Source organism: Eubalaena glacialis, chromosome 15 (genome assembly GCF_028564815.1).
Source record: "Eubalaena glacialis isolate mEubGla1 chromosome 15, mEubGla1.1.hap2.+ XY, whole genome shotgun sequence".
Taxonomy (NCBI): Eukaryota; Metazoa; Chordata; class Mammalia; order Artiodactyla; family Balaenidae; genus Eubalaena; species Eubalaena glacialis.
The window spans coordinates 91,774,661-91,789,525 of NC_083730.1; the positions used below are offsets into that span (position 1 = coordinate 91,774,661).

The following is a 14,865-nucleotide window of genomic DNA, read 5'->3' on the forward strand; positions in this document are numbered from 1 at the left end:
GTAGTATAGATAAATAGAGCAGAGGTCAGATATGCACGTTCTACTTGGAATTTTCTTGTCTGAAATGAAAGCTTTTCCGTGGGTGGTTGGTAAAGAGTTGAATGTAGGACAAAGTCAGTGACAAGCTAGAATTCATGGTCTCTTAATTCATGATGATAGATGGCCAGGACCTTGACTGTACGATAGGAATAAGGAACGGGCAGGTACCGTAGTCTCTTGAGAGGCCAAGACTCAGGAAATGGCCACGACGGTATTACTATCTTGTCTGCTTAGTGGAGATGTGATTGTTTTAAAGATAAAAAGTTAGAACTGAATTAACCAGGTTAGTAAAAGATGGTGGGAGAGGATACAAGAGGTGATGGAAAGAGGGTCTCTAGGACACAGGGCCAGAAGCTCTAAGGAAGATAACTTGAGAGAAGTCTGCGCGGTCTCGAATTGCGGAGCTGAGCTGGAGGCCAGAGAGCCGTCTCGCACGTTCGTCAGATACTAAGCATCAACATTTTTGGTCTCTTTACGGGTTGTAAAAACTTACCCTAGATAGTGATTACATGTGGGGAATCTTAATACCACTAAATGGAAGTTCAGCTTCAAAGCAGAAACGTTCCCTGATTAAAAATGTCCCCTAGTGTGCAAGCCTCCTCCCTGGCACCGTTTATTCTTACAGTGAGACGACTTTCACAAGCTAGTCCTCACTATAATAAGAGTAGTTTTAGAGGAATTGCACTGTGGTGAAGACTTGGAGCTACACAGACTACTGTTTCTAAACCAAGAGGTCAAAAAATGAAGTAAATAGAACTGTGACTGAAAGTCACAACTTAGAGCCTTACTGTCCTTGACCGTCTGAGTTTTTAGGAGAAAAGATGAGGTGCTCAGCAGAGCATATAAATCACAACCTGGTTAGTAGGATTAAAAGGACAGTTTTTGTACTTGGAAACTGATACTAGCCTTGCTGTTGGCATCAATTCTTAATTTTAAAGAAAAACTTTTATTGTCCATTACAAAATGACATGTGACTAAAGGCATTTACTGTGAACAGTGATACTTTCTTCCCTTGAATAGCAATATAACCAAGAAATCACCGACTTGAAACAACCAGTTTTGGTCAGTCAGCCGAAGAGAAGGAGAGGCCCTGGAGGCACATTACCAGGCCCTGCGATGCTTATCCCTGAGCTCTGCTACCTCACAGGTACTGCTGACTTTTCTTTACTGGAATGAAAGCACGAAGCTTATTTTCCCCGTCTGTTCTAGAAGTCACTAAACATTCCTTCACACCCTCCGTCCCCTCAAAAGCCCTTAAAGCTGCTTTGTCTCCTCGGAATTCTTTCACTCACCACCACCCGACACTCCAGATACTTAGACACGATTCTTGTTTCTTTAACTGTATCCCTTTAAACGTTTTGTTTAAAGGTCTAACTGATAAAATGCGTAATGATTTTACGGTGATGAAAGACTTGGCTGTTCATACAAGACTAACTCCAGAACAAAGGCAGCGTGAAGTAGGAAGACTGATTGATTACATTCATAAGTAAGTCATCTATGCTTCACTGGGGTATGGTTTCAATTCTTTATTTTACGTGGGTTTGGAGGAGTGACAGAAGGGAATGTTGTTTCGCTTTGTATTTGCAGTATTCAGGGTGGGTTCTTCATGTTTCTAAGTGACGCTGCTGTTTGTCAGGGAATAATTAAGTTAAACCTTGTAGCCTGTGGTATGTCTAATTCTTCTGTTAGAAAAAGAACAGAATAGAAAGCAAAAGTGTTTGGGACAAGTCTATTTTTTTCTCTTTGTTATACCATTGTTTACTTTGAGGAGGAGATAGTTTGGGCATCAGGAATTTTAAATGAAAGGATATCATGAAGGGAAACATAGCTGTGATGAGAGAAAAAGAGATTGTACGTCTGGGTTCCCTAGCATTCTCGGTAGGCTTTTAGTCCTGAGAGAAATCTGTTGTAGGTTGCAGTGGGTCTCTATTTGCATGTGTGTACTAGTTTTTGTTCTGTTTCTTTACATTTAGCGGTATGTAAATATGTTAAATTTACAGAGATGATAACGTGCAGAGGGAGCTTCGAGACTGGGGTTTGAGCTTTGACTCCAACTTACTGTCCTTCTCAGGAAGAATTTTGCAAGCAGAAAAGATTCATCAAGGTGGAAGAACAGTAAGGCAGTTCTTAAAGTTGTCCGTCCAGTCAGATTTGGGTTTGACTCACAGTAGAGCGAGCAGGGATACGTGCCCTAGTTCCACGCCAGGGCGGTCCTCTCCTCCCGGAGCACCTCCACTGTCGGCTGATGCGAGCACAGAGGAGGCGAAGCCTGTAGCTTGGTCCTCAGACCGTCCGTGAGACTTAGCTAAAAGGTGGCTTAATTTTTTAAAATAAGCTAAATTGCTTAAATTAAGGTATAGTAGAAGTCTAAGTATCTGAATGGGTTGATATTTCGTCTGCCACTAAAGTGATCTTTTACAGGGAAAGCTCCCAATTTATTTGGCTTGATTTTTGCGTGGACCACTTGTTTGTTAGGGATCTATATTAAATATTGTGATGTCTTTTATATTTTATCTTCAGAAAAGGAAAGCAAGTATTCAAAAAATATGCTTTTGTGTAACTGAAGCACTACAAGTACCAAAATTTTAAAAATCCTTTTGTAAAAAGCTGTGCTCTTCTGTCTTCTAAATGTTCTACGAATAACAACCTAATCATGTAGCTTAATAGTTTAATTGCAATTGTTTTTATTACCCTTTGTAGTTAATATATATTCCTGTATAAGGGTTGTTGCGGAGGTGGGTAGGACATGTAAAAAGCACTGGGTTTTTTTCCTCTATGGTAAATATTTCTAGGGTCACTGTGCTTTGAGTCTGTTAGCTTTCTGCCTTGCTGTCAGATGTTTTCACAGCTTGCTTTCAGTATCTGACACCTCAGTCATAAAGTTGCTTAACTTATAAGGCCTTATTTTTTTATATCTTTATCATGAGGGAAATAACACTTATCCTTGTTAAGAGTTTAGAAAGATTAAGAAGACTGCAGCTTGAGATACTTAGAGTAGCTGGTGCAGGCAGGTAGGCACTTGAATGGCAGCTGTTCATATGAATGTACTTTAAATAAAATTGACATAACCCTTTGGATACATTTTTGTATCTTTTTTTCCCTCACTAAGGGCATTTCGTCTGTCACTGCAGTTCAAATTTAAGAGTGGTACTCTGAGGTTTAGAATATGCCATGGTAGAATCGTTGAAGACTTTCTGGCTTTATCACCGAGAACTTACATGGAATTTACAGTGTCTCTGAACTTTCTTCTAGTTTGATTACAGTCCACAGTTTGCAGATTGGTCAAAGGAAACAAGAGGTGCACCATTAATTAGTGTTAAGCCACTAGATAACTGGCTATTGATCTATACTCGAAGAAATTATGAAGCAGCCAATTCGTTGGTACAAAATCTATTTAAAGTTACACCAGCCATGGGCATACAAATGAAAAAAGCAATAATGTAAGTTTATCAAGTCATTTCTGCTCTGAAAATTGATTAGCGGTCATTTGGAGGGTGTGGGAACTCAAGGTGTTAATAAAACCATCAAAAACATGAGATGATCTGAAAGATGTGATACAGTTCCCTGTAAGGCGGATGCGGAAGTGGAACTGAGTCACTAAGGATGGGTGGGAGGACAGGCAGGCCTGCTGCTCGGACCAGTGCTGCTGTGGTTAGAAACAGCCTTGTGACCACGCGGCTGCTCCTGGTGTTGTATTTCATGTGTTATACGGAAGTGTTTTGTGTGTTATAATCTGTAGGAACCTTTCACCACACAGTACAGTTGTTCCTTTTTCTGAATGTTGGATTACGTGTTTCCGTTCTAGGATTGAAGTGGATGATAGAACTGAAGCCTATTTAAGAGTCTTACAGCAGAAGGTCACATCAGATACCCAGATAGTAAGTAGCTACTTGATGTGGAGGCAGTTGACCTGGAATCAGTTGTTGTAAGTCTTAGAACTTGAGTCCATTGTTGTAAATGTGGTAATTAGGTTCCCAAACCGGTCACGAAATACGTACTTGACCTACCTAAGATAGCTGAGTCAGTGCGGCTTTACTTGTGCGCCTAGGAGCTTGTTGTTGTGCCCTGTGAACAAGGGGTGGAGAACAGCAAAGCCATCTTAAATTTACCCGGACTCAGGCGCTTTAATTATTCTAGAAAATTGGGGGGGAGAAAAGGCACAAGAGTAAAAAACAGTAACCAGCTGTTCAGCACACACAGTATAGTTAGGGTATCTGTAGTTACACTTAAGTATAATGAATGAGGTGGCAAAGACAAATTTAATGATAAACAGCATATCTGTGTTGCTTTAAACCCAAGAAATGAATTGGCTTCTTCTAATGGATTCCTTTTAGTCCTTTATCTCATACTTAAACGCCACAGGCAAACTACTGTTAGGTTGTCGGGAATAATAGAGACACCTAGGGTAGGAAAATGATTTTATTGGGGGCCATGGAAAGAAAGATAAGAATCTGAGAATATAAACTGGAGAATACAGCAATGAGTTAAAGAGCTGAATTCAACTCCAAAACTTAAACTTGAATCCTCAAAATTTGGGCAGGTGTGGGTGGCTTGGTTGGTTGGTTGATTTTCCAGCTGTTTTGCGATGTACTTGACACGTAACATTGTGTGAGTTTTAAGTGTACAGTGTGATGACTTGATACGTGTATGTGTTGTGAAGTGACGACCACACAGGGTTAGTTAACACCTCCATCACCTCCCCTAATTACAGTTCTTTCTGTGTATGTGGTGATAACACTCAAGATCCACTTCCTTAGCACCTTTCAGGTATATAATACAGTGCTGTCAGCTGCGATCACCATGCTGTACAGTAGGTCGTCAGAACTTAGCTTTTAGCTGCAAGTCTGTGCCCTTTGGCTAACATCTTCCCATTGGGGGCAGGGGTCTGCTTAGATCAGGTACTTCAGCTTCCCCAGCATTGCCCATGGACTTCCTAGGAAATTTCATAGTTTGATCATATTCTCAAGCCAGAGCTTTAAAAGTTTAAAAGCCATGATTCTAGGTGGGTCATGAGTAAGAAAATTGTGAGCATTTTAGAAAATCTTTTATTTGTCCACCTGTAGGTTATCACTAACTTGTTTTGCCCTATTCCCTACCTCTAAAGTATTCCAAGCTGGCAATAGAGCATATTTAACTAAGTTCTCAAGTTTTGAATTATTTGCTGAACATGCCTTCTTTATTAGTATCTATTACCTAGTTGAATGTAATGAGCATTAGCTAAAAGTTAATGTCATACTTACTAGCTACATGGCAGACATGAATAGTAAAGTAAATGATTTTGTGGGTTTGGTTTCCTGTCTTCTTCCTTGAACTTAATTATCAGTTTCCTAATTCTTTGTAATGAGGGCGTTTTGTTCGTTTTTAGGTTGTTTGTCTATTGTCAAGCAGTCGGAAGGACAAATATGATGCTATTAAAAAATACTTATGTACAGATTGCCCTACTCCAAGTCAGTGTGTGGTGGCCCGAACCTTAGGCAAACAACAGACTGTCATGGCCATTGCTACAAAGATCGCCCTGCAGATGAACTGCAAGATGGGAGGAGAGCTTTGGAGGGTTGATATGCCTGTAAGTTTGATTTAATTGGTGGATAAAAGTTTTCATTGTTATTTAAGAACAATGGAATTTTTAAATACTGCTGGTATTCTGTTGTATCTAACATAACGATGTTTTTGTTAAAGCTAAAGCTAGCCATGATAGTTGGCATTGATTGCTACCATGACACCACAGCTGGACGGAGGTCAATTGCAGGCTTTGTCGCAAGCATCAATGAAGGGATGACCCGGTGAGTGGGCTTTGGTAGCTGCAGATTAACTGCTAGACATAGGCAACACAGGCCACGAGTCCAGGGGCCAGTGTCTGGGGAGGACAGGGGTCGTGTTAATTCTTTACCTTGATTTCTCTTACGTTAGATCCAGTAAAAGAGAGAAGTTAGAAAAGGAAACCAGTTATTAGCTACCCTCCCATTTTTAATGTCCTTCACTGGCCCTTAACCTGATGTAGTGGTCAGACTGCGTTTCAGGTTATTTTATTATTTGTATTTGCGGGGAGGATGCATCTCTTTAAATGTGACTGTCTCTAAAAACTTCTTTAATAATTTTATTGACCACTGAATGTAATTTCAAGTTGTCATGTTAACTTTATTTTGGAAAACCCACTTGAGTTTACCCAGTCACTTGTATTTCGACATAGTGAAATTATTTTTCAGTGCTTTTCTTAGAACTAATAGAATTGCCAAGAATAGGAAGAATGAAAATTGAAGCATTGATGTGTTAGCGTTCCTAATGGGCATATTTCAAGGTGTTTTGTCTTTTAGAAAAGTATCTTTTATCAAGAGTATAGTAGTAAGAGTGTGCTTCTGTGTGTTTTGAGGTGTAAACCTAGGAGGCATCTCTGGCTTAAATTTTATTTTCTTCTCAGTGATGGAATTATGGGACTGATTTATAATGAAAGAAAACTTTATGAAGATTTCCTGTATCTTGTCCCTTCTGCTTAAGATTTCAAAAAGGAAGTTAAAGAACATGATTTGCTAAGGGTAACATAGATATAGAATGATTCAAAAGTGAAAAACTTCTAGACAGTTGCATTCTCACCGCTGCCATGTTTTTTCTCTGAATAGCTGGTTCTCTCGCTGTGTATTTCAAGATAGAGGGCAAGAGCTAGTAGATGGGCTCAAAGTCTGCTTGCAAGGTGAGTCTCCTCTTGTGGTTTCCGTCTGGCCTCTGAACTAGAGTCTTCAAGAAATTGTCTTAAAGCTATGTTTCTGAAAAAAACCTGTGCCCAGAATTTGGTAGAAGCATATTTTTGTTCTGTGTTAATGTAGTTAAAACTTGTCTGGCTTTCTTTCAGCTGCTCTGAGGGCTTGGAATAGCTGCAATGAATACATGCCTAGTCGAATTATCGTGTATCGGGATGGCGTAGGAGACGGTCAGCTTAAAACATTGGTGAACTATGAAGTACCACAGTTTCTGGATTGCCTAAAATCTGTTGGTAGAGGTTACAAGTAAGCATGCGAAACGTAATCATTGTCTCTTTATAAAATTACACTTTTTGGGGCTTCCCTGGTGGCGCAGTGGTTGAGAGTCTGCCTGCCAATGCAGGGGACACGGGTTCGAGCCCTGGTCTGGGAAGATCCCACATGCCGCGGAGCAGCTGGGCCCGTGGGCCACAATTGCTGAGCCTGCGCGTCTGGAGCCTGTGCTCCGCAACAAGAGAGGCCGCGACAGTGAGAGGCCCGCGCACCGCGATGAGGAGTGGCCCCCGCTTGCCACAATTAGAAGAAAGCCCTCGCACGGAAACGAAGACCCAACACAGCCATAAATAAATAAATAAAAAATAAAAAAAAATTACACTTTTGTATCTTTGAAAATAATGTCACAGGGTGAACCGGTGAGAATCTAACCTTACAGGTGCGGTCGGGCTTGAGGTAATGGAAGAGGTTTGGGTTGGGGGGGGGTGTCTCGTGGAGAATTTTTCGTGGAGGCGGGGCAGGCTGGAAATGTAGAGCGGGAGCTCCTTCAAGGAACGACGCATGGAGATGCCTTTACCAATCGTCTGCTGCCGCCTTTCTCTCCTAGAGCCTTGAAGTACGAGGGTCTGATTACCCAGTACATCCGTAGGCATCCACAGAATTGGTTATTGGAATATGTATTCCAAATAGCCTTAACTTTTTTTTTCTACCTCATTGTACCGTAAGTACTTGTTTGATTTCTGTGTGAACTCAGCTGGCCTGGCGCTTGGTGGGTAAGATGATTGGCGTGTGTCTGGTCTCACAGGGGAGATGGTCCTACTTCGCCCTTTTAGGCGGTCTGCACGGCCCAGGGTAGTTAGTGCTCCTCGTAACTGAATGCTGCCCGCGTTCTCCTTTGAAAGCTGTACTGGGTTTCGCCTTCCTCTGCTCTCCTACAGAGGTCATTGTGCGTGCTATTTGGCGGTAAATTGCATGCCATCGCAAGATAGCTGTTTTAATAAGTTACATTGTTTAACTTTTGCTCTTTTCTTGATCGGACTGTAAGGAAGTCCAGATCAGGGACTGTTTAGTAAGAGCTTAGCGCATAATGTATTAAAGATTTGTGGACTTGATTTTTAAGGGTACTTAGGAAATCCAGGAGACCTGTTTCTGTGTGCTTGCACTGATTATTTTTGCCAGGCTTTTTCAGCCGGTATTTGTTATCATTATAAAAAATGAGGGATTTTGAAAGTCATCTGACTGCACCTGGGCTCGCTGTGATCTGTAGGCCCACGGGATGAGCATTGAGAGCGTATTCCTAGCTCACTTGGAGGCGCTTCCAGGTCTTCTTTGGCCAGATTCTGAAAGGCCTCTTCTAAGCGTTGATTCTGCACATTTCTTAAAATGAGACCATTATGCCAGTAAGTTCTCAGAGCTTGTCGGGGGTGTTTCTATCTCTTTTGAAGTAATCGCGTTTCAGATTAAAGTGCTAATAGGCATTTTTTAATATTTTGTAAATGAAGGTTAATGTTCTTTCCTGTCCTCTTAAAATTCCTAGTGCTTGTATTTTCTCATTAAAATAATGGTATTTATTTTATTTTGGTTTCTGAAGTTTTGTAAGCCTTAACTTGTGTTTTTTCCCTTAGATTCTCTGTCCTTATGGGGAGGGGTGATGTGGTGGAAGGGAGTAGAGGAAGGACTCAGATGGACCGCTACTTTCTTAGGTTTTGTTTTTTTAGTTGTTTACTACTTTAGCACTCAGAATTTTCTAGTCTTAGCTGCTTTTTTTCTCTTATCTAGAGAAAAAGAAAATTTCAAGAAGTGAAGAGTAGAGGTGATAGTGCAAGTTCATCTTATTTCCTTAGGCTGAATATTGGGATACTGGAAACGTAACACTGTTGTCCCTGCTGGGGCCTGCATCTCTGGTTCTTTGAGTCTTTTGAGCCCTTTGGGTTGGGTCCCAGAAGGACTGGCAGAAATAGTTCTCAAAGAGGAGACTCTAGCCCTGTAAGTGCGTATCTGTGGACACGGCCTCCTCTCCAAGGGGGTGGAACTGGGCCTGAGGAGGCTGGTGGGACTTCCTGCTTAGCTTCCCTTTAGCGAATAGGAACACATGTTGCAGGGAGGGAGGATTTAAACTGATTGCTTGGACTAGTGTATAACAGACCATTGCCTGAAGTAGATTTCACGTCGTGAACCGTGCTGTTGTTTGGTGGCTGCAGAGATTAGTGATCAGGAGCCATATGTCTTAAAATCAGAGTCGGGTTAATCCCAGCTTTGCCTTCATCTGTGAAACAGGGGAGGCAACTTAACCGAGGCTGACGAAAGGAATAAGTCAGAGTGTTTAATGTACTTCACACAGTACCCAGTAAGCACTCAATAAATAGTAGGTAATTCATCTAGAAACAAGTTTGGAGTTGTATATAAAGTAAAACAATATCCAAGAATTATTCCTCACTTTGAAGAAATGCAGAGTTTGGACTGTAATATTTGTAGTTATCCTTAGAACCACAATGTTTATTTTTTAATTGAAATGTTGATGTTAACTTTTTATGAAGATGTGTCATGGATTAGTTGATTTAGAATGTTTGGTATAAGGACAAATCAAAAAGTCACTTTAGCATACTTGTGACTTGTCTTTATGTCACCACATTTGCTAAATCATTTCTTGTGACGTCACAGGACTAAAATCCACTTTGTCTTTTTTTTTTTTAATTAATTAATTAATTAATTAATTTTTGGCTGTGTTGGGTCTTCGTTGCTGCGCGCGGTCTTTCTCTAGTTGCAGCGACCGGGGGCTACTCTTCGTCGCGGTGCATGGTCCTCTCACTGCGGTGGCCTCTCCCGCTGCAGAGCACGGGCTCCAGGCTCACGGGCTTCAGTAGTTGTGGCTCGTAGGCTCCAGAGCGCAGGCCCGGCAGTCGTGGTGCACGGGCTTAGTTGCTCCGCGGCATGTGGGATCCTCCCGGACCAGGGCTCGAACCCGTGTCCCCTGCATTGGCAGGCGGATTCTTAAGCACTGCGCCACCAGGGAAGCCCCACTTTGTCTTTTGATTCCTGAGACTGTGGCTCTGTTATATCCAGATCTGCTGTAGCTGGGCAGTGAGAGGTCTATTGTACATGGGTAGATAGTGATATTCCTAAAAAGTTCCTCCATTTACTTAAGTAGAATCACTTTCCTGCCCCTTGTATATTGGGTTACTTCTACCATGAAGGAGCACATTAAGTTTATGATTGAACAGAAGTTCCCATCTGGGGATCTTTCAGACCATCAGTCTAGACAGTGTGCTGTGAACTACCTACCCAAGTCAAACATTAGCAGCCAGGTCCATACTGCATGTGAAGCCCTCTGCTTCCCAGTGTTTAGAATAAAGTATATTTATGTTCTTAAGGAACTAATGTTCTAGCTGGAAAAAGAGCACAGGAAACTTGAGGTATTGAAAATCATAATATTTATCAAAGTTTATTACATGCCAGCACCGATCTAAGTGCTTAACGTGTTCTAATTCATTTATTCCCAAACGGATATGTGTATACAGTGTGACTGTGTCAGACAGTGAATCTGAAATGAACCTTTAAGAGATGGATAGAAAGGGTATTCAAGCTGAATGCATTCTGGCAGTTACAGGGCTGCCCTCAGGAGAGCCAAAAGGCATGTAGAGGCAGTGGATCCAACGTGACACAGAGCTGAAAGCTCCCTAGGCGAGAGGAGTTTAGTCTTGACATGGGAAACCACCTGCAGAGTGGGGCAGGGGAGGGAGAGGGGAAACGGCAGTATTCCGGTGCTGCTGTGTGGTGGGCTGAGGAGTGACTGAGTCGGGAGAGACAGAGATCCCTGATACGTTGTCAGCCAGTCATTTTGAAAGGCAGGAAGTTAGACTTTGAGACTGCTCAAATTAGCTTACCTGTCAAAGATTTTAGAGTTAATATCTTACTTTCCACATAGAAGAAAATGCCCACTGAAAAGGCTTTCAAACTGTGAACTTTAAAAACATGCTGGGTTTAGCATTTTCGTGAGACAGGTATGTCATATGCTTGGTTTAATGATTAAACATCTACATGACCTTGAGTCACAGGGCCCAAATATGCCATTTTATTTTCTACTCACAGTATTTTCCTGGCCCTAACTCCACGCCCTTACAAGTTGTGGAATCTTCCTTCACAACTGGGATAGCTAGTATGCCCCAAGAGGGATGTGCGTTTCCTTTTAAATGGAGTGTATGAATGTATGAATGCTTCAGTGCCCTGAAAATATGACTGACTAAATGCAGTTACATTCATCACCGTCTTAAGCCCAAGACTAACGGTCATTGTGGTGAAGAAACGAGTGAACGCCAGATTTTTTGCCCATTCTGGAGGAAGACTTCAAAATCCACTTCCTGGAACAGTTATTGATGTAGAGGTTACCAGACCAGAATGGTAAGTTCTGTATTAGATGAAGATTGGTTTCTGTTTTGTTTTTTAGCATAGCCTCTGTACTTTATCACCTTTAACACATTTACTTGATAGTTCTTATACTTTATTTCTTATAAATACTGAAGTCTTTCATTAGTTTGATCTAATAATGCCCATGATTTATTAACTTAGTCTCTGAGATGGTGAACAGAGGTTTCGGTGCCATTTCTCTCTGGGGGAAGCGGGTCATTGTTTGTGCTATTAGTTATACATACTGAGTTTAAGAACAGCTGCTCTAGATTGCTTTTGCATTTTTTTTTTTTTAACATATGTAACCTCATCCATAGATTGTTATTTTCCAATCAAAATTTTTAGATCTGTGATGCACTTAGTTACCCACAGGTCAGAATGTGTCATCTGAAACACAGTTGCAGGTAGAAAAGTGGCTTCTGAGCAAACACTTTTTACGTAACCGGCAGCTGCACTCTGCCATAAGAAAGCCAACTAGAACATTCAGGGGCACACGGTAATGATCTTATTAGCACACGAGGGTTCAACTGTAAAGTCATGAAATTTGGTTCCTCAAAAACCCCTCTGTGGGGGATGGAGTACGAGGCAGCAAGTCATGTTCACGACGGCAAGTCATTGGTCAGTCCACATTGATGCCCTCTTCATGAGAGTGAACAGCTGTGATGGTTCTGTCTTCATACATAAATTTTTGGAGCCCTTTTTAAAAAGGGCAACTTTAATCAGGGTAAAGTGTCAGCCTAGGTGCAAAGTTTAAATGTGGAACACTTCTCCTGTGTGAACCTTAGGTAAATGAGGCATTACTGTACTAAATTTATGTAGACAAATGATAATACAGATTTTAGTTCTATTTAGTCCTGTTATCTGACAATGTATAGAAATTTTTATGTCAAGATGCATTAGCTTGGATTGTGTCTTTCTCTCAGGCAGATGTTAGTTATCAGAAGGATTCTAACCTGTTGATGAAAATCATTGAAGGAGGAAGACAAAATGGCCAAGATAGTAACTAAGATATTACAGTTTCATTTCCTGTAGGATTCTCTTTAATGATTCAGAGTGACCTCATGATACTTCTAACATTACTACTACTCTGATAACCAAAGCTCAGGTGTAACATTGACCTAAAGACATAATTTTTTTTTAACAATTTGGGTAAAATCCAAGTTGAACTATAAAGTATGAAAAAATTTGATTACCTTTTAGTAGATGTTCTTTAAAACTTAACAGCTGCTGTTACTACTCAAATACTTGGAGAAGTCCACGTTGAACGATAATAACGTGCTTAAACTGGGAACAGAGGTTTTGATTCTAGCTCTTTTGTGATTTCTCTGTTCTTTTGGGCACGTCATTTAACATTTCTGAAACCCTCATTTTGCTAAATAACTGTAATCTGTTGTAGATCAATTCTGATTTTAAAATTTGTCTAGTTTCAATGGACATAATAAATTAGAGTTAATTTTTTAATATCTGTATCAGGTCAGATTACAATATCTCTGGATTGATGTTTAATTGGTGCCAAAAAAATGAAAAAACAAAGCAAACAAACAAAAACCCGATGTTCCTTTACGTTTGCACTACTTGGTTCTTGGTTCTAGAGCCTGTTGCTGCCCAGTCATCTCCCTCAGATGTGGAGTGGAAACGGCGACCCGGTACAGCGGCACCGTCATGATTAGCAGCCGTGTCAAATGTTTGTTAATGCCCCGAGGCATCAATGATAGATGTTTAAAAATATAAATAATAGTAGTATCTTAAACCTCTTTCACACATAAGCATTCCAAAATGGTTCATGAATAACAAGTTCTGAATTCAAGGAAGCACATTATGTTTTGAGAAGATTACGTTACATTTTAGTATACCGGATCTTTTCACTGTAAGAAACTTGAACCATCTTAATTTTAGCTTTCGAAAAGATGAGCCTTACACCCATGTGTTTCTTTCTTTTGTAATTCCAGGTATGATTTTTTTATCGTGAGCCAGGCAGTGAGAAGTGGTAGTGTTTCTCCCACACATTATAACGTCATCTATGACAGCAGTGGCCTGAAGCCAGACCACATACAGAGGTTAACTTACAAGCTATGTCATGTCTATTATAACTGGCCAGTAAGTATTTTTTTAATTGATGTTTATTCGCATCAATGAGACTCACTTTTCAAAATGGAATTGCTGTGTTGTCTAAGGCTTTTACAGTTAATACAGAGATTTCAATTTAGAGAGCTAGATTCAGAGTAACAGAACCTTTTCTTTTCCCACTGAAGGGTGTCATTCGTGTTCCTGCTCCTTGCCAGTATGCCCACAAACTGGCTTTCCTCGTTGGCCAGAGCATTCACAGAGAGCCCAACCTGTCACTGTCAAATCGTCTTTACTACCTCTAACCTACAGAAGAAGACAAGATGTAGCGGTTTGTTTTCTCTGTGAAATTATAACTTTGGGATTTTTTTAAGCTTTTATTTTTTAACTGTTATCCTTCCAGGTGAAACTTGGGAAGGAAATTAGGAGATCTAGAGTCTTATTTCTAACAGTGCTATTAATTGACTTATTTTATAGGTAAAAATTAGGATTTTATATTTTATCTTGTTTGATTCTCGTAAATAGGTTGTGAGGATTTTTTGTTTTGAAAAAAATGCGTGGATAAGGTGCTTTGTATTATAAACAGACTCTTAAAGTATTGGAAAAGTTGGGATTTACTTGAAAGTGCTTTCAGGAGTGAGCAAGTCCTACTTGTAAGGCTATATTAACCTTATTTTTGAAATATTTATTTTGAATTTAAAGGAGAGAAAAGGCATAAAGTGGAGGCTCAGTACAGTCATAAGGTAGGATTTTATTTGAGCATCTGATGATCTCATTTTAAAGAAGAAGCTGCCATTAAATAACCTATACAAGGTATAGGGAAGGTGTGAGACTGTGGAGAAATAGGCTTATTTTTATTTCATTTTGGGGGCTAGGTGTTATGGGGGTTAAAAAAGAAGATAGTTGAAAGTTTTAAATTTCTGTCCAAAGATACATTTTAAGACTCCTTAATAAAAGAGGCCAGTAGTCTATATTAACATTACTGTTTTTTTGCAACTGGGACATCATTCCATTTGTTATAAAATAAAATTGCAGTGATTGTCATCTTATTTGAATAACAGTGTAGTTTTTGTCTTTACTGAAAGCATGTGCATTTTCTTTCCATTTATTATATTTTTTAAAACTGCTGGAGAGTGCACTCAAAGGACACAATTCCATTTATAAAAGCTAAATTTGTGTTACTTATGAACTTCAGAGTAAAACTGTCAGGAAACGCTGCCACCTCAAAATTAACAGTATAAGACTGGAAATCCTTAACTTGTAAGAAAATGCGGACTAAGAAGTCTGTGTTTTTGTGAAGTTGACAATTGTAATTATTCACACCTACACACTTGTAGGAATTTTCAGGGAACCTTGCAAAGAGCAGGCCCGAAGTCCATGAGTGACTGTG

At 40.2% G+C, this 14,865-nt stretch overlaps 1 protein-coding gene across 1 annotated transcript in view; it reads left to right on the plus strand.

The window, feature by feature from the left end:
- Window positions 1-14,865, plus strand: part of PIWIL1 (piwi like RNA-mediated gene silencing 1) — a 33,930-nt gene that overhangs the window by 13,501 nt on the left and 5,564 nt on the right. Inside the window, exons 9-20 of the mRNA XM_061170405.1 lie at window positions 1,060-1,186; window positions 1,408-1,525; window positions 2,040-2,154; window positions 3,292-3,479; window positions 3,845-3,917; window positions 5,405-5,605; window positions 5,719-5,822; window positions 6,657-6,727; window positions 6,887-7,040; window positions 11,280-11,405; window positions 13,361-13,508; window positions 13,664-13,806. Coding sequence (XP_061026388.1) covers window positions 1,060-1,186; window positions 1,408-1,525; window positions 2,040-2,154; window positions 3,292-3,479; window positions 3,845-3,917; window positions 5,405-5,605; window positions 5,719-5,822; window positions 6,657-6,727; window positions 6,887-7,040; window positions 11,280-11,405; window positions 13,361-13,508; window positions 13,664-13,780 — 1,542 coding nt within the window. The 3' untranslated portion in view covers window positions 13,781-13,806. The remainder of the gene's footprint in view (window positions 1-1,059; window positions 1,187-1,407; window positions 1,526-2,039; window positions 2,155-3,291; window positions 3,480-3,844; window positions 3,918-5,404; window positions 5,606-5,718; window positions 5,823-6,656; window positions 6,728-6,886; window positions 7,041-11,279; window positions 11,406-13,360; window positions 13,509-13,663; window positions 13,807-14,865) is intronic.